At 41.3% G+C, this 25,045-nt stretch overlaps 1 protein-coding gene across 1 annotated transcript in view; it reads right to left on the bottom strand.

Annotated features, from left to right (window-relative positions):
• Positions 1-23,008, bottom strand: part of nyap1 (neuronal tyrosine phosphorylated phosphoinositide-3-kinase adaptor 1) — a 31,373-nt gene extending 8,365 nt beyond the window's left edge. Inside the window, exons 1-2 of the mRNA XM_085797790.1 lie at positions 22,540-23,008; positions 5,960-6,210 (exon numbers count right to left, since the gene is read on the bottom strand). Of these exons, the coding sequence (XP_085653916.1) occupies positions 5,960-6,147 (188 nt within the window). The 5' untranslated portion in view covers positions 6,148-6,210; positions 22,540-23,008. The remainder of the gene's footprint in view (positions 1-5,959; positions 6,211-22,539) is intronic.
• Positions 23,009-25,045: the final 2,037 nt, after the last annotated feature.

Below are 25,045 nucleotides of genomic sequence, written 5' to 3'. Positions count from 1 at the left end.
AGCACACAAATGAAGGCAATGTTTAACAGAAAATATACTGAAGGGAAAGATGGTGGAGAATTTATCCCTCAACTCATCTCAATGTGTTTCTGATTCTCATGCGTCATTTAAATGAAAATCTGCACTAAAGAATAAGTTGAACCGTGCTAATTCAGAAGGTGTTGATCACCCACCATAGCAGCTCTTAGACTGTGCAGATGTCTTGTATTCACATGACTCATTGTGCTGTTTTAATCCACAGCAGAGAACAGAATTTCCTCTGCACCTTTGTCAGTTTGTCAAAATAAGGAATTTATTCGCCTGCATGAATTGAATATGACTCGAAATGATTTCTCACAAAATGCTCAACAATAAGGTCAAGAATAAGTTCATATCTTACTGTAATACAATTTTCTATGTTTGCCATCATGGAAATCACACGATTGCCAGCAGATTAAGGTTACATATTAATACCAGTAAGCTCTAGGAAGAAGGATGGAGGAATGGACATCATTGTCCCTGCCAGTCAAAGGTTATCCCCTGCTGCTCTGTAACCTTTAGAAAAACACCTCTGTTAGATTTATCTTCGAACAGACCACCCCCCACCCCAGAGTCGAAGACATTCCCCAAAGCTTTTAAGACTGGTGATAAAGTTTTCGCTGCAAAAATACAGTTAAGATAATTCTGCCCCAAGCACCTACCGTCCTATTTCTAATTTACCTTTTTTGGGGGGGTAAAGTTTAAGAAGGGGTTATGAATGAGACGATCTGTGAAAATATTATCTTTGAGAACATCCACTGTGGTTTGAGGGCAAATCAAAGCAGTCAAGTCGTCGCCTGTTGAAGGTTGAGATGAGATTAAGGTTGAGCTGCTATCACAGAGTGTGTTCCTGTCCTCATTCTTTTGGACTTCACTGACATATCTGACACAATACTTGACAATTTAATTGATTGCCTCAAGTTATGGGTTGTCCCTAGCATGATTTCAAACGGAAATCTGATTTTTTTTCTACCACCGGAAGAGAATTACATAAGTGAAACTGCCTGTTGGCTTGACTCAGAGCAATAAAGCACAAGTTTTCTCTATTGATTCTTCTGATAGTATTATTATAGTATTACTGGACGGCATGTGACTCACTCACAGTTTCCGGTCCCCCTGAAGCAACCAAAATAACTTTTCCTTTGATCACCCCTTCTCCTCACAGATATGAACTTCTTGAAGCTCTCACAACAAAACAATACCGAACTCTGTCTGCCTGACTGACCTTATCTATTAAGTTTTTTTATTTGCATGTGAAGGACTGTTTTTTCTCTGTTCACGAGGGCATGTTGACATGATGAGGAACACATTTACATCCAGTTGCATGACCAGTTGCATGACAGCTGCAGTAAATTGTCTTCATAACAAACCTTAGATGTTAAGGTTTTCCTGTTAAGAAGTGGCCATATGCACATAAATAACAGGCATGTGAATCTCAGACTGGTTCTCTGTTTATTTGGCCAAAACAGCCACAGTCCAGTGCGTCATCCCCGAATGCCTGTGATGAGCGAGTGACAGAAGAGTGATGAAGTTACCAGATGGCCTTAGTGACTTTTTTTTTAAAGATCATATCTACAAATGTTTTTAGACAAACCTACGTTTCAGCCAAACAAATCACCAACACTTCCCTGTGAGGAAGGGATCACACAGACTCATACCGAGGTGACGTACTCATATCACAAATACAGTAGTTATACTATACTAAACTAAAGGAACATGGAGTAACTTGTCTCATAGCTAGCATATTGACGTTGAACGAAGTGGAGCGTACAAAGTCCTGTTAGCATTTAAAGTTAAAATAGAAATAGTGCCAACAAATCAAAATAATATCGTCTTCTGGCAAAAAGGTCAGACCTGGCAACTTTAAATCTGAGTCTGAGAATGATAACTTGTGTTCTTTGAATGGGGAATGCAAAACAAAAGAACGAAATAGAAACTGCTTATCCAAATATGTGATATTTGTCCACATGTGCCATGATCTGTCCCTCCCTGATCTTCCGTTGGGTATTTTCTTGGGTTTTATTTTGACATTATTTCTCTTACATGTTTGTTGTGGTTTTATATTGTGTTTTCCTGCCAGTTTTCAGGTCCACCTGTTTTGTGTATATATATTTGTGTCTTTTCCTCTTCCAGATGCCAGAATGTTTTGTCTCGTTTCTGTGGGCTTCGTGACCTGTGTCCACGTGTTCACCTGGCTCACCTGTGTGCTGACCCTTTTTGCCTTTGTTTCCTGGATTCTTGCCACTGTTGATTGGATTTGTTTGTTTATTTCCGACTGACCCTGTGCTGCCTTTCTATGTTGTGCCTTTGTTTATTTTATTAAATAAACCTGTGAAGTGTATTTGCTCTGCTACAGTGTTATTTGGGTCCTTCCGGTGTTGTATAACCTGTGTGCACCAGCTCTGACAATATAAAAGAAGCTCTATTACGTGTCTTACATACGTGTGTCCACTAGTCATTTTTGAATTCGAAATTAAAATGATTGAATTATTATGATTCAAATACATTTCCTTTCCTTAAAATCTTATAATCTCTCAGATTTGATCTGTGTCATTCAGTGGAGAGTTGTGCTGATCTTCAGGAATAAGACTTTGCTATTTGCTATAATATTTTTTATTTTTAATAATTCAATTTGTACCAGATACAAATAGTGACCAGTCTGCAAGTTATTTCTGCAGCCTTACACTTGCATATAGATCGAGACACTTACAATTTACAACCATTTATCATACTACCTTGGACAGTTACAAGAAACGTAAAATTACAAAATGATTAATAGCAAGACATGAGTGTGTGATGTAAATGATGTCTTTGAATATAAATGGGAAACCAGGTTGGAAAAAAAAAACTGCATTACTATTAAAGTGTATTGAATTCAGAAAAATGCAATAATGCAGTGCATTTCTGAATCTCATTGTTTATATGGTAAATGGTAAATGGTCTTGTATTTATATAGCGCTTTACTATAACCTGAACGATACCCAAAGCGCTTTCCAGTACATCACATTCACCCATTCACACACACATTCACACACTGATGGCGGAAGCTGCCATGCAAGGCGCGAACCACGACCCATCAGGGGCAAGGCGGGGTAAAGGTGTCTTGCCCAAGGACACTACGGCAGCAACCGGGACAGAGCGGGATTCGAACCGCCAACCCTCTGATCATTGGACGACCCGCTCTACCACCTGAGCCACTGCCGCCCTACTACATACTATCATTTGTATTTAAACCATACACCATTTACTATTATTAATGAATCACTTTGCAATTTTCATACATTAAATAACAGAAATATCTTCTTTTATCCATCATTCTTTGTCAAATTGAATATTAATTGCTTTAAAAAGGATTTGCAGGGCTTTTTTTTGTTTTGGTCATGCATATATCAGCCTGCATATTGAGAGTGCCAGGCTACACCAATTCCTGTCCATTCACACTGATCTCATAACTCTGTGTAAGAATTAATAAAACCTCAGCTGGCAGCAAGGTTTCCTCCACCAGTCACCACTACGGGGAATAGTCTGTCTGCCTGTATTAGAGCCATAAAGAAACCAGCCCTATTTTTAAAACTCATATTGAAGCTCACCTATTTACCATTCTCTATCTCCACAGTCCACTCTGCTTTAAAAATGTGATTTCTCTCTCAAGGGCCTCAAGATCTCAAACTGTCTACCAGTGCCCTTCATACCGTATCCTTTGTCCCGCCAACCCCACCTCCCTCACTCCCACCGGCTCTGCAGTCGGCCCCGGTCCTGCCTCAAGTCCATTTGGTTTCCATCCCTTCGTCCCCTGTGTGGTTTCATTCCTGACCCTGCTCTGTTCGTAATCATCACTGGTCATGTCCCGCTTCTCACCTCTGCTGCTCTGGCCTCGCTCGGCTCTGCTTTCATCGCTCATCATGTCCAGCTGTCCCACTTGCGGCCCTACACACCTCCACTGGACTGATGCTGCCATGACGGTGATCTTCGCTGCCAACACGATCGGCCCTCCATTTACCACCGTGACTCAAAACGCTCCTAAACAAACTCTACTGTCGCCGGTCTGCGATGTCCTCCTTCTCCTCGGTGGCACAAATAGCCACATACACAATGTGGGATTTGGATGAATTATAGGTGACTCACATTTAAACAGCACATCTTCACACTGTCTCCCAAACATGCCGTCACATACACGACATCACACACTCATGGGCATACGCACACTTTTCAAGACAACGCTGTCATGACCAGAGTGTGATTCAATGTGTGATGATCTGTTTGCTGACGCCTGTTTTGACACTTTTGTAGCGCTCTTGAATTAGGTCATCATAAATTAATTTCTTTGATTTTAATGTCTGACTGTCTGTCAGCATCTTTGTCTTCAATGAAGTTTAAACAAATCAAGATACTTTTTTAAGTGTTTACACACAGTTTGATTATTTTAAACATTATTGACAAGGCCAGCGCTTGGTCTGTGTTGTGAATTATTAGGATTACTTTTCACTTTCACTTTGGAAGACGTCCAAAGACAGGAGCTGGATCTGATGCGTCAACAGCTGTGTTGTGATGGTAGATAAATAAGAGCCCTGAATACAGTTGTTTAACAACAACTTTACAATATTACTGAGACAATATTTTGACAGGCAGTTGTGGAAAACATATTCTGGTACTTATAGTTAAAGAACCAGTACAAAAATCTAAAAATCCACTACAAGTGAAAGTTCAGACTGGTTCTTGAGTACAAGTGAAGTATTATCAGCAACTCATTCTGCATAAAAATGGCTCTCAAGGGTGTTTTAACATAAATAAATAATCTTATACCTTATTAGATTGCTAACACTGGTTCATTAATATATGAGCAGTACTTTAATGTTATAGCTGCACATGTTGTTGCCAAGTGGCTTAGTCCAGTGGTTCCCAACCTTGATGCCTGGCATGGCATCGTTGCCCATATGAATATGTTAAATACTGGATGAGTCGACATCTCTGGACCTGACCAGTAATTTGCATTTGAAAAGTTTAGAAGGGAATTCTTTATTTGGTGGAGCTGTAAACAACTCACAGGCATCTAAAACCTGACCAATCAAAAATGAGTGTGAACCAGAACAACTAATAGGGTCAGATAAATGAGATAAGTAGGGGGAGTAAAAGTCACTTAGATGGGGGGTGGTAGTGGAGTAAAAACGGAGAACATTTTTAAAAAGTGGAATAAATTATCAAAATTCAAGTAAAGTGCAAGCTCATCAAAAATGGAGTCAAGTACAGTAGTTGAGTAAATGTACTTCATTTGACTGCTGCCAGGCTCAGCTTCAGGGCTTCGAGCTTCCTGTTGTTCCTACATATTTCATAAAACCTAGTTACAGGCAAGGTTTTTTCTAATTCACTCTTCTCTTCTCCTCTCTCCTTCTTGGAAAACATCATGTACAGAGCTGTAAGGGAATGTGTGCGTGTGTTTCAGTCTTAAATGATACAACAACTAAGTTTTGGATTCCTCTGGCTTCATCAGAGAACTTTTTAAAGGAATGAATGACCCAAATTCATACGTTACACTGTGGTGATACGAAATAACTGTTCTCATTATACCTTAAAGGTCAAAACCTGTGATGAAAGTATGTAATTTTAAAGACAAAACAATCATGTATATATTGAGATAAATGAGGCAACCACTGCATTTAATTTCCTTTTTCATTGGTTTTGGCCCCTTTTTGCCCTCTGCCATTTTGCCTGACGTTATAGTAGTTTATCTCATCTAAGGAACATATTAACTTCATTATGAACTGCTGTTATGCAAATTTGTCCAATGCTATTCAGACGAACCCCTCTGACTTCATGGACTGTGCTTGGAATTAAGATTTTGAAATTAAACTCATTCACGGCGGCTAAGAGGTTTATATCCCCGCTGAACTGAACCCTAATGTAATTCCTTATATGCAGAGCTCCTGCGAGCTGATCCTCTCACCTCTTTTTACTTCCCTCTTGGTCCCTCTGCCTCCAGTCCAAACGGCTCTTACGATACAGCAGGTTCATGTCGCTGCGGGGTCGCTCCTCCTCGCAGCCTATCACAGCGCAGTGTAGCCGCTTGCTTCGCCTCTCTATGTCACGCAGGAAATGCTCGACTGCCACATCCTGGGCTGAGCCAGAGCTCATGGTATAGAAGAAGCCTCGGGAGAAGGGGACGTATGGTGCAGGCAGCCTCCTCCTCCGACTCACCTAAACAAGAAGAAACAAGGGCAATGTTTGAGCTCATTAATCTTTAAAAACATGTTTAACAGCTTCCCAGTCTTGTTGTAGCTGACAAAACTGACAGCAACTATTTCCTGATGTGGCGATGCACTATGAAACCCAAAATAATCAAACCCAAATTGCTGGCCGAACTTCAGGGCAGTCATAGATTATCATGCTCGCTGTGTCATAGCAAACAATTCTGCCCATTGCTCCAACTGGCAGCCTTCAGAGCAGAGACACAGTGATGCATGATGATGGAGGTTGCAGTTTTGTTTATCCCTACCTCTAGTGTATCACATGAAAACTATTTATACTTTCATTATCCAGTTATTAATATTTGAGTAAGCATGGTAACTCAGCTGCAGAGCGTCTCTGGCTGCAGGCCCTGGGATGGCCTAGCTAAACCTGTCTGCTAGCCAGACAGTAATCTGGTTTGTCATATGTAGCGCATGCACAGCTTCCTACTCACGCTCACCCCATGAGAAGTCAGGCTTGTTGTGGGGCAGATATCGGAGGGCCCAGCAGTATTTTCATGATGGAGAATGTGAGTGTGCAATGCAATTGGCTAAGAAAAGCGCAGCTGTCAGCTGATGCATGTTTCCAGTGTTTTTTCCATCACAAATAGAAACAGAGCTTGGATGTTTTTGGTAGTTGACACAGGGGCATTATCATTGGTGCTCCTGGCATTGGTTTGTTTTCAACTGAACTGTATTTGACCTGAGCCTATGCATATCACTTCCATGGGATGCATTAAGCTGAGATCATATGTTGTGTGAAGTATTGCTTTACAGTCATTTTAATGGTCCATAGCCAGGTTAGCAGGAAGAATACCCCGCGTGAAATATATAACCAATTATTTTCTGTATTTCATATTTTTCTCAATCACTGTTGTGCCATCACAACATCTTGGACTGAAAACCCATGCAGGTTCAGCGTAATGAGGTCTGAATTGTGCTTTTATACGTCTTGTTTCTGGATGCAAGCTGCATCAAAAGCAAATAAAAAATACATGACGTTTACATTTCCCAGCAGTAATAGCAATTCTAATTCTGTGTATATTCAGGACCACTTAAGATACATTTAGCTGCACAGTGCTTTTTACTGTGGTAGAAAATCTCAACCATGCCTCGGTATAAAGACAGAAAATCCACCGTCACCTGGGCCAGGCAGCATGTTGAGCTCTGTATCTGTGTGTGATTCTTTTGTCACGGCTCAGCGTGTCATCCAGCGTGTCAGCGTGGCTACTGCTATTCTTGTATCCCACAGCCCTGACCACGACCCCGACCACTGCTGCTGCCATGCTTGCTGACTCAATGTTAATTAGGTTAGAGAGCTGCGACTGTAGGTTGGGATTTTGTTAACGGGAGCTTTGATTTGGGTTTCTAGGATCTGGCAGCTGAGCGGGCAGCCCTGCAATTGCCACATTACATGCTGTGGCTTGGTGTACAATTAGCTGATGTTAAAGAACCAGAGATCCTCAAATAAAGAGATCCATTACATTTTGGTGATGGAAAATGTTATTTCCTGTATTTTCTTACATTTATTTATGTACTTCTATGTTGTTTGCGTGTATTTATTTGAATTTATCTCAGATTAATTTATATAGTGCAAAATCTCAAGGCATTTCACAGAGTTAACCTCACAACATTATAGACACAGTTCCCTCCGCAAGCAAACACTTGGTGACAGTGACGAGAGGAGAAACTTCCTAGGAGGAACCCGACACCCTGAGTCTGACACGTTTCCTTATGACAATGAATTATTTCCCACTACATAAGTTATCCAGCTCATTTAGAGTTAATGCTAATACCACCCCTCCTTATTGGAAAACAGCTATTACGACATCTCCTCAATCACAATTATCGTGAAGTAACTGGTACCAAAACTTTCATTTATGTCAAAACAACAAAAGTTGTGATTTCCATGTAGAAAAGCTGCATCTTCTCCATTTACTCGAATTTGTTCACAGCTCCCATCAAATATGGCTGCCACATAGTGCGGCAACAGGCTTAAGTGGGCAATACAGAGGTAATGCCTTATTCATACATGGATACAAAAGTAAATAAATAATGTAGAAGTGAAAAGATAAACAAGGAACACTGATATAAATGCATAAAAATAAATCTAGAAATGTGGAAACAATGGAATATTAAATAGGCAAAGATGGAAAAAAAGAGTTGATAAATACGTAAACAAATGTAAGAAATCCACATTTCAGTATTGATTTCCACTATTCATTTAAATAACTTACTTTATTATTTCTCTGTTGGTTTGTTTATTTTATTTATTTATTTATTCCTCTGCATTTTGTCCTCCATGACAAAGAGCCTCATTAAATCAAAGATAAACATAATTTTAAAGACCCAAACATAACATGTGCTAATATAGGTTGGCTGTGATCAATAACTAGAGTCACTTTAAATCCAGAATAAATTCAGAGCATTTAGCAAGTTGTTGCAGGAGCATCTGTCGAGTCAGTCGTCGCTTCAATTCCTCATTAGAACCAGGAGGCAGATGGAGCCATGATTCATATAACTTGATCTGCATGCAGCACTGCAGACAACTCATTCATGCACATAAGCAAACAGATCACACACTCACACATACTCAAATCCCCCATACATGCTAAACACACGCATAGGGACGGGGTGTGAAGCAGTAATTGCAGTCGCTCAGCTGCTGATTTAAGTGTGAGCTACTGATGATGCAGGACATAGATCATTTAAAGCATTTTGAGACTAGGGAAGAGTTCACTTTGACCAAACAAGAGCAGGATGTCCTCACATCTCTTTTATCTTTCTCTGTCGCTGAATTTTAACACTCCTGGAACACTTTGTGCTCCAGCCCTCTGCCCTCCAGTCCCCACCTCTGCAAGTGGTCCTTTAGTGTTGCTGCACCTCACTGTGAGTGAGGCAGTAGCGCAGCAGAGTGGTGGGACTCATCACAGCACTGGCCTTGGCACACGGGTAATATTTCTATGAAACATATTCAAAATTCACATGTTAGTTCTTGTATTATCCATTTATCCACAGAAAATATGATTTTAAACATCCACTCGCATCCTATTTATCATTACAAGACAAAGCATCCATGTGATATATCTGCCTTTGCAACGCTGCTTGAGGAGAAGCAATTAGATCATAGGGGCAGATAGCAGAGAGCATGTTGTCCATTAAAGACATCATCTTCCTTCTTCTGTCTCAGATTGACATGCTCGCATCTGTGCAAGCCTCAATTCAATAGCAAATTACTGCAATCAAACTTTTCAACTTAAAGTAAGTAGGAGAGAAACTGTGTTTTACATCTCACTCCATCACTGATGCACTTTGTATATTTTGTAAACACAAGATGCTTTACATAATGCTTGAGGCGTATTCAGTTTCACCCAAATACCGGCAGCGTTTATACCTATCGCTGCACAGTATCATCACTTAACCATGCAGCCAAATGGTCCACCAGAGTCAGCGCACTCGAGCCAGACACGGCGCTGCAGCTCAGCAACAGGGACAGAGGATGAGAGAGAGAGGCAAGAGGGGAAGCAGAGCACAAGGATGGAGCAAAAACGCTCAGGAGGAGAACGAGCAGCTTGAGAGAGGGAGAGGTCGGGGCAGAGGGAAGGAGACAGGAGGAGGGGGCTCGGTGGAGGAGAAGGGATGGGTGGGTGATGCCAATAAATAGGGAGTCACTGTGGGATCGGCCGGGCGGGAGATACATACAATTAGGTGGAAAACGTACAGGAGACAAACTGATGGGAGGGAAAGTGGAGGAAGGGGATTTGAGAGTGGAGGGAATGCGCAAATGGAGGCAAGTGTGAGAAATAGAGGATAGGAAAACACAGTGAAAGGCAGCCAGACTACAAGAATGGGGGAGGGAGGTGAAATCAAGCCTCACACACTAGTCGCTGTGTGTGGTCTCCTAGCAACACTGTCAGCCATGCATCTCCTCCTTAGCCACTGAATATGCACAAAGCAGGATGTCAGCCTTGTCATACGTGATGAACCCGGGGTTAAACTTCACTGTCGCTTCGTTCGAACCTGGTTTTCCGCTAACAACACACCCTATGTATCTTAAATGGCGCTAGCATCTGTCTCCAATAGCAACCATACAACCTTGATAACCTGCTGCTATTAATGATCCACGAGCTATTTCAGATGTTGTATCCATATGATGAAACTTGACGTGTACATTCAAACCTTTTATATAGCTTTAAAAAAAAAAAATGTTTTCAACATCAATTTGAATGATCTTCTCAGTCAGCTGAATCCCTCCTCTCACTGGATATAAAAAATAAACGCATGCCAAATATCAACCACAAAACTCAGGTGGAGTTGTTTTGTAGTACTAGCGTAACATTTTATCACCTGTGGCAGCACATTGAAGTAAAATAGATGTTAAGAGCTTTGCGCTTGGAGAATATCTGCACCGGCTGATAATGCTATGACTGGAATACTAAAACAGGAGCCCCATTAAAACACAGCTGGTTCCTCTCAAGAAACGGGTTGTAATTACGAATCTACTCACAAATGCCAAACTTCCACAGACAGATAGTATGAGTACAGTAGTAATGAGTAGATAATTTATCTTCTTTGTTGTTTCTGAGCCTCACAATAAGCCCCAAGACATATGTTTACTGTATTTCTTTTATGTCTTTTACCATTGAACAGCAGATGCTTGTGCAATGTGACAAGATGCATCATGTCATCTGAATCTTGGCAAAGCAAAAAGAGCAAAAAGAGTGTTGAGAACTAAGAGACAATTTGTTTCATTGTTTAATGACCTTGATGTAGCTACTTTTGCGCAGTAACAACTGGTTTAGATTTACGTTTTCACACCCGAAAGCACATTATGGGCAGAGATTGTGATTACATGTGATCGTAAGCATGATTGTCCAGTGATGTTATGAAGAATATAATACTGTGAAGGCTATGGGGGAACAATAAAGGGGGGGAAAAAAAGCCATGCTCTCTAAACAAATAACACGACTGAATTACACTAATGGAAAAGGTTTGACATTTTGGGAAAGTGATCACTGCCACATTACGGTTAGCTTAGTGTAGTGAAGACTGGAAACTGGGAGAGAGATGCCTGTCTGGCTCTGTCAAAATATAACAAAATCTGCCTCACAGCAACTGCAAAGATAATTAATTGGCACGTTGTATCTCATTTGTTTAATTAGAAGAGCTGGCAGGCAGATTTTTTTTCATACTATTAAATAGTGTTAGGCTGTTTTCCCATTGTCTTTGTGCTAAGCTAAGTTAGCGAGCTGTTAGCAGTTTCATACTATGAGAGACATGAGAGTGTCTAATGATCTATCATCTTGGCTAAAAAGTAAAAGTCCCTAAAATGTCCCTAAATATTGAACTAAACACTGAATTTTAAAATGACGTAGATGTCAAAAATGAATTTGTTTAAAATAAACAGCAGAGAGACCACAGTCTTCCCACATAATGATAAAAAACCTCAAAAGGTTCATTTTTCAAAAGTCAACTTTGTGCTGACGAAGCAGTAATGTGCAAAATATTCATGGTCAGATGTTTCACACTCAACTTGCAATTAAAGATACTTAATTAAACGTTCTTTTTGGCTATTTTCTGTTCTATCACATCATTAAGACTGAGCATTTACCACTGCTATTGTGATGAGGACAGGATTTCTCTCAACACATGGGGACAAAGAAAACACAGGCACACTCAAATCCTTCATAACACACACTCCACCTGGTTCACCTGCTGTTGGTGGTGATTAGATGACATCAACCCCCCTAAGGTTATATTCATTTGCACCTGTGAACCTAATAGGAACCAGGTTAGATGCAATATAATCAATCACAGTCTGGATCTCCTCTCTTTTCCTACTGAACATTACACTCTTCAAATGCAGTGTTTGATGTTTCTGCTTTGGGTTTTTGAAGAAATGAAGGTTTTTTTTTTCCTTTTAGAACCAAAATCCTTGAAAGTTTGCACTCGGTCAGAGTGGCCTGCAGGACAGAAACCCTTTCAAGCAACATCTAAAGCTCTGTTGGTTTTTACACGCAGGTTAGGACATAAGCAAAACCAATCTAAACCTCCCTAACAACAAAACAGTCACCTGAGGTAAAAACCTTCCCTCTGCTCCAGCCCGTCTGAGTCTTCTCTAGCTGAACCTTGTGCGACAACACCAGTAACCACCAGCCAGAGGCTACTGGGAGTTTGACCTGTCTTGTGTTTGAAATAGTAACAATGGGAGTCCTCCTTCCTCTCCTCTTCACCATCACCTGCCCTAGGACGCTCCTTTAATCTCCTCAGACCCAGATCTCCCGAAAATTGATGCTATATGCAGAGTATCCTGTTTCAATAACCAGCCTCAAAGACACTGTGTATGAATTAAAAATAAGAAACCCTAAAAGCAGTGAGTTTTCTTTTTGCCTAATTAATATGTAGTGTTTTCTGAGGTTAGAAGAGAAGGAGATTATTCAAATAATTCCCCTAGTGTGCATCACTAAATCAGAAGTCACTATTTTCATCTCTGGGTCATAAAGTATATGAGGCTCTTTGCAGCTAGCACGCCTCAACTTCTCTTCATGTGTTGTTGTTGTGTGCTGAATGCTCTACAATATTGCATTGTGCACTGAAATGCCTGTGGCTGATGAGAATGGACAGGAAGAGGAGGAGGAGTAGGAGGAGGAGGAGGAGGAGGAGGAAGATGTAGAGGCTGATGTATCACTCCAGACCAGGGGTGGAAGGCACATGAGAGGCGGAGAGGAATTTTACTGATTTTTCTTTCTTTTTTCTCTTGACCTCTTTCTCATGTTTTGGGCATGAAATAAAAAATACAAGCCTCAGTGTTTGATGTGCATGGTCACATGGTCTAAAATCAAACTGTAAAAGAAAGCTGTATCTTTCTATTTGTTTTGTTTTGTTGTTGTTTTTCTTCAACTAAATACCACCAAAAATGGAGTTCAAACCCTAAAATACACTTATTTAAATATACATGTACAGGACACTTTGCACACTTTGGATTCTCCTCCTCAGCGTTGTACAAACTGAGTGACCACTAAATCTTTCATGGACTGCAACCAAAAATATCCCACAAAAAAGTGTTCCCTGTTCCCCCTCGCCCTGCGCTACCAGGACACAGCCTTGAGCCACAACAAACTTGCAGCGATGCTCAATGTTTATTTCAACTACGCACCTTTTCTGCCAACAAATGAATCTATAATTGTCTGTGTGTGTGTGTGTGTGTTCGTGTGTGTATAAGTAAACATCTTTACACTGCGTGAATCATAAATAGTTGAAAATGTGAAGAGCTGCACTTACGGAGAGTAACCTGCTATGAAGTGAATAAAAAAACAAGATATACCTGCATATACAATAACACCAGTCTCCCTGTGGTCTACAGGAGGCGGCCAGTGAGTGACCTCCAATCCCCGTTTCCCACCTCAGCTTGCCCTTGCCTTCATCATCTTCTGCTGGAATCTGCAGTAACCAAGGTGACCCAATGCACTTAGCATACGTGGACACTTACCAGCTTACAGATCCACAAGCCCGAGCTCATCCAGCACTGGGGCTCATTTCCATTCAGTCTGTGCTGTTTACTTTCTCTATATCGCACACATAGGGGTTGTAAATGTTGCGGAAATACCACATCACATCACAGAGAAACAAAGCACCCGGGGGAAGACTCTTCTGGGGGTGGGGGGGTGGGTGACACGTGGTGAGGGACGAGGAGAAGAAATAAAGATTGAACACCATGTGTTTGGATACTGCGTACTGTATGACTGGTGCTATGACGAAAGACTGCAAAAAAAATGATCACAGCGTTCAAATGTCTCCGCAGGGTTCCCTCGTCTCTTGAAAAAAAAACATTATTCAGCACTGCACATAAGTAAACTCTCTCTCAGAGTTCGTCCAATCACATTAAGTGTCTGTTTTGTTTGATCTTTGCATTTGGCTGCTGAATTGCAGACCTTGAGGTACTGTATAGCGCTGAAGGGAAAAGATGCTCGCGCTTGTGCATGAGGCGGAGAGAAGAGCTCCACTCTACAGCTGCACACGCTTCACTGAATCTGTATCCCTCTCTAACCAGGGCCTGACATATTTTAGATGTGGATTTCCCAGCAATATGGCCTGGCCTTGTTGTTTTGTTCAATTTAAAGACTTTTTTTCTCTAATATTTATTTTTAGATAAATTATCTTAAAAATATAATAGTACAATATATAATATAATAATACAACGCACTATAAATAATAATACAACACACTATAAAGAAAAGTTGGCTGTTAAAAAAATAAATCTTTCCCACAAGACAAGAAGTTCTCATCCCTCATCTTTTATGGAAGTAAGAAATCTCTCGTGTTCTCTGACCGTCCGTGCTTCACAAACACTGAACCAAGGGCTAAACCTGTTTATGATCCAGAGGAGCCTGATTCAGATTTTTCATTTTGATCCACCCATTAAAAAAAGATAAAAACACCACGGCCTCAAGCACTACTGTCCTTGCCCCAACAAGGCAAAACTCATGAACTATTCAGCAGACAACAGATTAAGCAAAGCCCAACAGCCCAGAGTGAAACCAAGATCAGCTGAACATCACCGTACACTAAACCTATGATTTCCCTCACAGCAGCTTGTAGTAAACTTGACTTGAAACTTTCTTGAGCGTGTGCTTTACATAGCCTCCAAATGAAGAATTCAAAATTAACATTTGAATATATCAAAAGAAAAACAACAGAACTGATTAAATACGATGTTGATATTATTATAATAACTCTGCTGATGCGCTTGCTGAGCTGCCTTTGGTTTGATTGAAAGATGCAGCAGCAGCAGCAGCAGCAGCAGCAGCAGCAGCGTTGGTGTGATTTGCAAAGCCAGGTAGGCCACAAGTGGTCTTCCAACATTTGAATCATCCTACTCCTTGTGCTCAAAATCCCCCGATAAGCGAGTCATAGTGTAGGTTGCACAGGATAAGCACACACACACACACTCTCTCTCACACACACATGCCCACACACAGCTCTCCCACTCATTCATCTCATTACATACAGATCATGTCTCTCACGGGCTGGATATTTGTACCCCACAGTGTTCACCAGCATGACGGTAACTCAGTAGAAGAGATTCTGTTAAGACATTTTGATAGCATAGACTCGGTCGGTGTGACAACTCTAATTGCTTGTGAAGTATATTCACGCTGCCACTTGTTAAGATTTTTATTTTTTTTTCCCAAAACGTGAATAAAATCATGAGGCACTTTGGAGAGTTGTTGAAAATCAGTATGAACATTATAATGGTCTGCACTGCAAGCTGAGAAGCAAGAGAAGTGGTAAAATGCACAGGTTCGTTGGCCTTACAGGTGTGATTGGCAGGTTTTCAGCTCCGAGTCTCACTTGAGCAATTCCTATTCCTGTCATTCCTGCTGTTCACTGCACCAACAGAGGAGAAGTGAAAAGGCACTAACTGGGACAAATGGCAGCTGATAGCAGATTTCACACTGGATGGTGTCTGATTCAGACAGTGTTTTCCTATTTTGTGCTCTTGTGGTTCGGTGGGACACGCGGACAAAATAGCAGATGGAAACACATCACAAGATGATTTCGAGTGGCTTGTGTAGTGACTTGCTTTGGCCCAAAGTGGCTCCCAGCCAGAAATGAGAGTCTAACACTTGTGCCTCTTTTATATGGTCTCACCTCTGCTGCCTCAGCACACACTGATCTGAAATAGCAGATTTTAATTTAAACTTATATGTGTGGAAAATGGTCTTTTTCCATGTATCGATCAGATAAATTAGATGACCAGACACCAATCTATTTAATAAATAATGCATTTAAAGTAATTGGGGGTGTGAAACATGAAAAACAAATACCATGCAATCAGAGAGTCTATAGTGTGTGTTTTTTAAAAGTGTATTTGTAATCAGTAGATAAAAATTTCCTTCTGCTGACATCTGGTCAAACAGTCAGGATTCTCTTTCACAACAAATGAAGATTGCGCTGACATTTACAGCACATACTTAAGCTACCCTGCAATTCAGATTTACATTTCTGGAGTCACTGCGTACCATAACCTATTTCACACACTGTTGCTGAACCCGGAGTTTTTGCTTGTTTACTGTGACCTTTAGGAACGTCACAGACAATGAATTACCACTGCAAGACACTTCAAAGACCATTGCAGTCAACATCAGTCTCAGACTCATGTATTCACATGACACTGTAACAAATAATAACAACGTTGTTTGCTGAATAAAAAAAAGTATACTTTTTCACTGTTTGCAACCAACTGCCATGACCATCGTGTCTCATGCCCTCTAATGATTTAGTGGACACTTTGAAGGTCTTTTGAAGGTCTAATTGTAGCACATTAATGAGAATAGGGGCATTAACACGAGACCACTTTCATGTCCATTTATGCGTGCCGAAACATGTATAATTCAAAAGCAAGCTACAATCTCCCCCTTGTAGTTCAAGCTCTTGCAAATTACTTTTCTCACATAATGACACTGATGTGACTTTCCCAAGGGTTTCTTGAAAATAAAATTGATAGATGGTGCACACACATATGTTAATATGTTTGTTTTCTGTCCCAGATATATGCATGTTTCCCGTGTGGAGGACACTGCGCAGAGATAAATATTGCGGTGATTAACATGGCTGGAGACTGGGACCTCTATGCCAACAAGAGAGGAGGAACTGTTGGCTCCTGACTTTATTTATTTTGCATGGCACCATGCAAATGACTTTGAAAGGTTTAATGAGAAGAAAACAGAGAGGAAATGAACAAAGATGAGTTGCCTCAAGGAAATCATTACCACACATCATTCCCTTTGACTACACACTGCAGAGAAGACTGGGTTGCTGCACGATGCCTACAGTCCCAAATGAAAGCATTTAAAGGGAACATTTACTATGAATTTTCACTGGCTCATTTGGCTGTATACATCCCAGACAGGGGCCACGCATGTTTGACCTTTTTAAGTGAGGAGCGCACAGTGAGCCAATAACATCAACAAACAACATGGCTGGAGAAGCAGCTTCAAAATACGGCACCAAGGAGTCAGTGGTCATTTGTAGGCCAAAGTCATCCAAGCTCATCCGCTCTTCCTCAGTGGGTGCAGCAGCTGTCTGTACATTTAAATTTTGATTTCTTTTTCTTTTAGCTACCACATCCAGTGTATGACAGGAAAAGCACAAGACAGAGAATGGCAATCTTTTTCAAAGCAGAGTGGCCAATCTAAATGCATTTGTGATACCTATTTAGAGAACAAAAGTCTTAAGATTGGGAGATACAGCTGAAAAAGTCTAATGGGTATCAATTCTTTCTTTTTTCTAGTTCATAACTGGACAGGTTGCAAGACTAAGGTGGATGATAGCTAACAATGTCCAGGACTTGGTTTGTACCAGAACATCTCTGGTAAATGGCATGCCCTTTAATCAAGGAGCCACCATGGAGAACCTTTACCTACAGACTTATTAACAATTCAACACTGTGACTGGTTCCACCGCAGGGAAAAGTTGGTTTGATCCACGAGAAACAAATGGCTTCATGTTTAATTTAACAGGAAGTTGGGATGTGACATTAATTTGAAAATATTGGCAATAGGTTGATTCAACATATGATAGATGGGAGTGTATTTATGTTAACAAGCAGCACAAAAATGATACAAGGGTCAGTTTAGGCAAATCATTTGTGACAGATGATGGAAGATTAAAGAGAAACTCCTCCATGCAGTGAAAACAATCGTATGATCATGACGTCTGTGGCTTTTTGGGATTTTCTTTGTCAAATCTGAGAAAATAACTGTGATGATGTCATGGTGATGTCATCTGTGTTATCTAAGCTTGGTCTTGGACATTACAAATTCGTAAAAGCTTTTGATACAAACTGGGAGTATGAAAAGAGTATCTAAAAACATACACTAGGGCCACTGAGGTGCATCATGGGAAGTGTAGGATTCAACTTTGTTTCCCCTGATTGAGTTTGTGTGTGTGTGTGTGTGTGTGTGTGTGTGTGTGTGTGTGTGTGTGTGTGTGTGTGTGTGTGCGCATCAGAGATAATATACTCTATAGATGTCAGTAGACCTGAGAGAGCGTATCAGTGTGAGTGTTGTGCTCGGGTGGGGGGTGGTGCCCTTTTCTCTCTCTTTCCCCCTTCCTCTCATGTCCTTTTGGTTATGTCTTGCTTGCACCTTACTGAGGTGCACGGTTATCACTATTACTATTATTATTTTATTATTGTTTAGTTGTTACAGTCAATTTTCTTCTGTCTCTATTGTCCAATTAACGAGTCATGTTTTTTGGTTGTAACTTGTGTTCTTGTTCAAATAAAAACATTTGATCACAAAAAACTTTTGTGGGTGACTAAAAGTAAAAACCTCTGCTTTTGCCACTTCAGTAATAACCAGTAACTTGCAATCTTTCTATAACAAGTCCCCTAATGTTGTCAAAGTGCAGTAAAAAAGAAAACAATGGGCTAACCCCTTCTATTGTGAAACTTTTCCACTTCTGAATCCAACATTGTCAGTTCTTTGAAACAAAAAACATGTCGGTTTGGTAACTCTGTATAAACAGCAGAGGTTAAAACATTCAGTGTGCAAGGCAATTTAACAGCAAAATAAACAAGAAAGAGAGAAAACACCACCCCTCAAACATCTGCTTTATGAACAGATTAATGAGAGCAGTAGAAAGTAAAGTGAGGATATTAAAAATAAATAAATAAATACTTTTATAAGTAGTTCTTCATCAAAGGATGCCATATAAATGTCATAAACAGACAAATACTATATCAAATCTCTACCTTATAGGGCTTGGTTGTTCCAAGCATCTTGTAGAGCTCTACTATTGACTTAGGGCTGCCTTATTGTTGTCTGTCTCTTCATGTGATCATATAAAGCGACTGTATGATGATGAGATCAGGGCTCGTAGAGGCCATAACATCAGCTGCAGGACCGCGTTCTTCTTGTCTCTGGAGATTGTTCTTTACAACTCTGGCTGTTTATATGAGGGGTCGTTATCATGCTGCAGAATGAATTTCAGAGTGATGGTCCTACAGGATGGGAATACGATTTTTGTACAGTACTGTGTATAGCCTACATAGTAAATACATACATATATACTGTAATATGTGTGTATATAGATATATATATACACCTTGTGTGTACTAAACCACTGCTTCCATAACATAGCAATTTCAAGACAGCAGCTAAATTCTACACATGTCAAAGTCTCCCATTGTCTCAGGGTTGACACATGAAAACAGACATATCAGTATAGACAGGTACACTGATACCACTACAGATTTTTAAACACTTACAAGTGTAGGCTCTAGAGATGCAACTAACCATCACATTATTGAGTTTTCAAATCATTTGGTTTAAATGTCGTGTTCACTATTCTATAGAACAAAAAGTAGAAGCAAATCATCCCATTTGAGAGGCTGGGGGATGACAATGTGTAGCATTTTTCACTATTTTGCACAAAGAAATGACTGAAATTATTATTCAGCTAACTGACTAATCGTTTCAGCTCTAGTGGGCTGTTTAATCACTTTGACTCAAATGTTATTTACTCAGCATGTAAGTGGTGGGGGAGGTAAAGCAGAGTGATGGGAGTGAAAACTGTGGCAGCAAGATTCAATCCGAAACCACTAGGGGCAAACTTTTCCTGCCTCGGAGGTGAAGAAACAGTCATCTCGTCTCCTCACAGTAAACAAGAGATTTACGTCAGACCAAATAACCTGAAATCCCCCCCCCTCTCCCACCCCCGACTCCTGTGACGATCATTGGCCTGATGAGAAGAAAGTTCATAACTCCAGAGTATTTCAGCTGATAGGAGCCACTCACGTTGCTCACATGCTGCAGCAGAGACGCTCTCCCCTCCATCCCTCCTGATGCATCTCTGACAGAGCCGAGAGAATCAAGATGGAGAAACCACAGATGGATGAAGCACCTGCTCTCCCCTTCAAAACACAACAATGCCAACAATGCACACCATAGCCATGCAGCTAAATATAACCACAGCAGTATTGATTTTGAAATACCTCCACAACTAGCCAGTCGTAGCCATTTATATTACTTTTACCGACCTATTGACCTGCTGCTGGTCAAATTCTGTTTGGGTGCTTCAGGAAGCCCACAGGCACAACTAAATAGATACATAAATAAATAAATAAATTGATTACTGCTCATCCAGACTGAGGCATCCACTCGACTAGAGAGGTGGGCTTAAAATGTCAGCATCTGCCACGTCTGTCTCTCATCCATCAGTCTTGTCGCTCCCTGTCTTCCATCCCCATCGGTCCCCCTCCTCTCTGGCCGGTGCTCTGGCCTCCCCCCTGCCCACTCCGAGTCCACTATATTCAATCAAACTGCATTTCCCGTCGTTGGTTGGACTCAGACATGATGCTCACTGCCGGTCAGAGCATCTGAATCATCCACTTCATGGAGAGAAGCTTAATCCTTTCTCCTTTATTGAAAACATTACTGACTTTTTAAAAAATGTTTCCTATCTGAGCATCACAAGCATGACCTCTGCCCACTTCCAGTCCCTCTTTACCCAAATCTGTGGTTATTATTCATATATTTTAAAAGCTCTACTTACTGATTAAGCAGGGTAAATCCTCAAGGACTAAAGGACTTCAATGAGACATATTCCATTTTATTTTCCACACTGCAATGCACAAACTGACTGAGCTGCCACCAAGAGTTACGGTTTCCCGTCATAATCACATTTCTGGACTGAATCTGGGCTCACCAGGTGAGCAGTCCCACAAGTTGTGTTCGCCCCGGTTTTCCTCCGCATTCAAGACACACTGCACAGTATGTGTGGCTCACAGCCTGCACTCGATGACCCCACAGTCACAGCTGCTCTCAGCCATCCCTGCACTCCTCCGACGAGCGCTTAAAACTAAAACAGCACAAGACACACTCACATATCAGATCCTGTTGATCTGTATCTGTTAGCCATAAGCATGATTTCAAGTCATGTGATGGGAGATTTTTTGTCATGTTTAGCTCCAAGGTCAAGCAAGACCGGCTTGGCAATTAGTTTCAATTCAATAGCAGATAGTGAAGTATCCAACATAACAGTGAATCATCCTTGGAGAAAAAACATCATCATATTTCCAATTCAAACAGGAAACTTGGTGCTATTCCTGTAGAAAATTCAGCTTTTTGGTATCTTGTCCCTGGTCCCTTTTCAGTTCTCATGTTGTATTTGTTTTTGACAGACACGACTGATTCAACACAGTCAAGTAAATGCAGCTTCTATTTGGGGATAACTACAATAGATATTTTCATTATAGCAGCCAAATAAGAGCTGCTTTTGTAAACGTGTCTGTGAGCCTTTGGTGGGGTGGTGAAAGGGATCTTTCAGTAGGAGTGATGCTCGGTTTGAGTGACTGTCACGCCCGGAAAAAGGCGAGAAAAAAACACACACACACAACTGACTAACGTTTAAATCCCTACAACTGGATCCTTTAGGCTTGATAGAGGATCTGAGGTTGGATACTGTGAAGGTGATCAGGTTCACTCCATGATGTTCTCTTGTATATAAAAAAAAACAGAAAGGGGAAAACCACAACACCTATGATCTGGCTCCCCTCGTCCAGACGCCTGCCTCTCCCGCACCTTAAAGACGCGCCAACACATCCTCACCTGGCTGCGCACAAACACACACACACACACACACACACACACACATAGCCTACGAACACACACCGTATTTTCACAATCAGGAGTAACTACCGCCCATTCACACGCACACAAATACAACCCTGCTCCACTCTTATCCCCCCCCCAGTAAACATGCAGATGTTTTCCATCACGGCCTTGCAGAAAACACTGACACCGCTGTCACCGCCGTGGTGTAGGTATTTGATTAATAACGCCGTGCATGCTCCAGCATCAGCAGTCAGCTGACGGAGGCTTGTTTTTTGGTGAAATATTCATAAGGGCTTGTCACGACTGAACTTAAACACGGGCACTGGGTTAAACCGCGCGGCGGTGTTTCCACATCTTTCCATCTCTTTTGTGTTTTGGGGGGGCTAAAACAGAGGCCTTATAAAAAGCGACATGAGGCTGTGAGGCTTCAAGGTTGAATCATTTAGCTTGTGAACACACGGCGGATCGCTGTCAGCCTTGGATTTCTTGGGATTTTACGCGTAAAAACGCCACCAGGCCCCCGACGTTTCCACCGCAATACAGCATCATATTTTCTGCTGCTAATTAGGCAGACAGTGCATTTAGACTATGACAGCTGGCTGTGCGGGCTGGCTGGTGTGCGCGAGCCATGCGATGATTTATGAAGCAAAACACAATATTAATGAAGGTGTGATACCTACCTTAGTAACTGGGTAGCCTATGGCTGGCGCAGATGCAGACTATGCCGAAATCCAGTTGCCCAGGCTCGTAAAAAATCAGACAACAACAAAACCACGCCGGTTGTTGATGACACAGCTGTCTTGCTGGACGGGAGGGAAGGGGGAGAAAAAAAACCCTCTCCCCAGATGTGTCAATTGACGTGGAAAAGAAAAATCACTAATTCAGACGCATATCACCGGACTGACGCCTTTCCCTGACGTGAAAGGTCTTCCATTTTTATGATAAACAGCACAATGTAGTAGCGAGGCTCGGTGTGCAGCCTGGCCGGTGTGAGAGCTGATTGAAAACCATGATGCAATTCAATGCGACGTTACAAAAAGGTTCCTCTGCAAACGCTCAGGTAAAAGAAAAAACACCATCCTCGTGTGTATTTGTTTGAGAAAAAGCCTCCGACACGACCTCCGCGACAGAAACATGTTTTCACTTCAGCCCCGGAGAGAGAGAGAGAGAGAGAGAGAGAGAGAGAGAGAGAGAGAGAGAGAGAGGAGGGAGAAAAAAAACAAAACGCCAAAACAAAAAAAAATGCGCAGATATGAGCGCGCTGGGTTGGTTCAAGCGCTGGGCATCCTCACTGTGCATTTGCATCCATATTATTATTCACACGGTACTTCCTGAGAGAGGACCAGAGGTTGTTTATAGAAGATTTATAAAAAAATTAATAATAATAATAAAAGCACAAGAGGTGGTTTTGAGTCCGACTGCGACGAGACGCTATGTTGTTATCTATCTTGTTATCACTGGACTGAAATGAAATTTGCTTTCATGGCTCAGATTTGGGAGAAGATTCAGCAGCAGACTCATTAAATGTCCGGGTGGACTCTTCTTCAGAAAAGTAGAGAACATGTTTTTCCTTTTCTGTTGTTTCTCCCTCCCACAATGAACTCCAGTGTTTTTATTTGGACACACTAAAGCAAAGCGCAAGTGTCATATGGAAATATTATAGAAGCGGTACAGTGATGTAATAGGGGATAAAATACTATTAAGTATAAAATCAGCTATAAACCCAGTGTTGAGCACCACAGACGCAAAGTAGGCTAAGCCTTCAGATGAATATTACTATATGACATTTTGTCATTTCAGTGAAAGCCAAGGGGAAATATCATTGTCCAGAAAAATGGATTGAATGTGAAAGACAGGAAGTGACCACAGCTGAATCCTTTAAATATCATCTAAATAATGGCATTTGACCTCCACATATGGTATTTGACCTGCACATACACAAATGTGATTTTGGGGAGGAGGCGTCACGTGACCAACTAGCCAACACATGGCCCGCGTGAGGCGGACACGCCCCCTAAAGTCTGTGGCCGACTGATTGTAATGAGGACAGCTGAGAGTGAGTGTATGAGTGTTAGCATCCAGGTGAGAGATTAGTTAGCAGGGCTGCCTCTTGAGCAACACAGGCTCTATCAGAGGAATCTTTGGACCGCCACGGCCACAAGTCAGAGCTGAGGTCAAAGTGTATACATGACTGTGGGGGTTGATCTCAGTGGTGCTGGGAGATATCTGGAGGAACTCCCAGCTACAGTCCACATCTAAAATATTTCACTGACTGATTCATATTCCTCCTGACACTGGTCACACTAATGCAGAGCAGTGTGCTATGTGTTGCACATCTGTAACAGCAGCAGCAGCTGGAGCCTTTACACAGAGCAAGCCAATTAGTCTTGCATAAAGTCTATAAATCTATAATCTATAGGCTATCTGTTATGATAACGAATCAAACTCATCAGTTGTGTCATACATGATAACAAATCAAACTCATCAGTCTTTGTTTATGACGCTGTATCATACCTGAATCTTCACTGTCAACTAAAAGCTATTAAAGCTGTAGGTTTGTTCCACTGGACAACATCTGCAATGAGATTTCACTACTAATCACATTTTATCAATCAACCTTTTCTTTTTTAGGATTCATCATATAAATCTCCCAAGATGCTGTATGTGTTACAAGACTCGTCCCCACACACACTGTCACTCCACACAGGTGTGTTCACCAAATGATCCATTTAGATCTCGTCTCAGGACTATGTGTGTGTGTGTGTGTGTGTGTGTGTGTGTGTGTGTGTGTGTGTGTGTGTGTGAACTGTACTTGATTGACATCTCTGTCAGCCAGCAGCTTTACTTTGACAGCTCACAGCATTCCTCTTGATTAATTATTCGGTGACGTCACATCATGCCCGGTACCACTCCGCCCGGCCACAGGTCTAATCAGAAAGCAAACCAGTGAGAGTTTTAATAAAAATAATCACAGCTTTATTTTTGTTAGAATGGCAAAGTGTGAACCTTTTAGGTCAGAATATGGACAGAAAATCTCATTATGTCCATACACGTTTGTACTTTTCTGGGAAAGTGATGAAAAAGAAATCCCTTAGGGTAACAATTTACATTTTTTCTCAAATCAAGTATGAAATTGGCTCGTAAAGTCATAAAGTGAAACCTTCCTGTTTCCTGATCTGATCCAGT

Source organism: Trachurus japonicus, chromosome 14 (genome assembly GCF_045865225.1).
Source record: "Trachurus japonicus isolate A0001 chromosome 14, Traja_1.0".
Lineage (NCBI taxonomy): Eukaryota > Metazoa > Chordata > Actinopteri > Carangiformes > Carangidae > Trachurus > Trachurus japonicus.
Note: the sequence above shows the minus strand (reverse complement) of the source record. Positions and strands in the feature narration are given on the sequence as shown.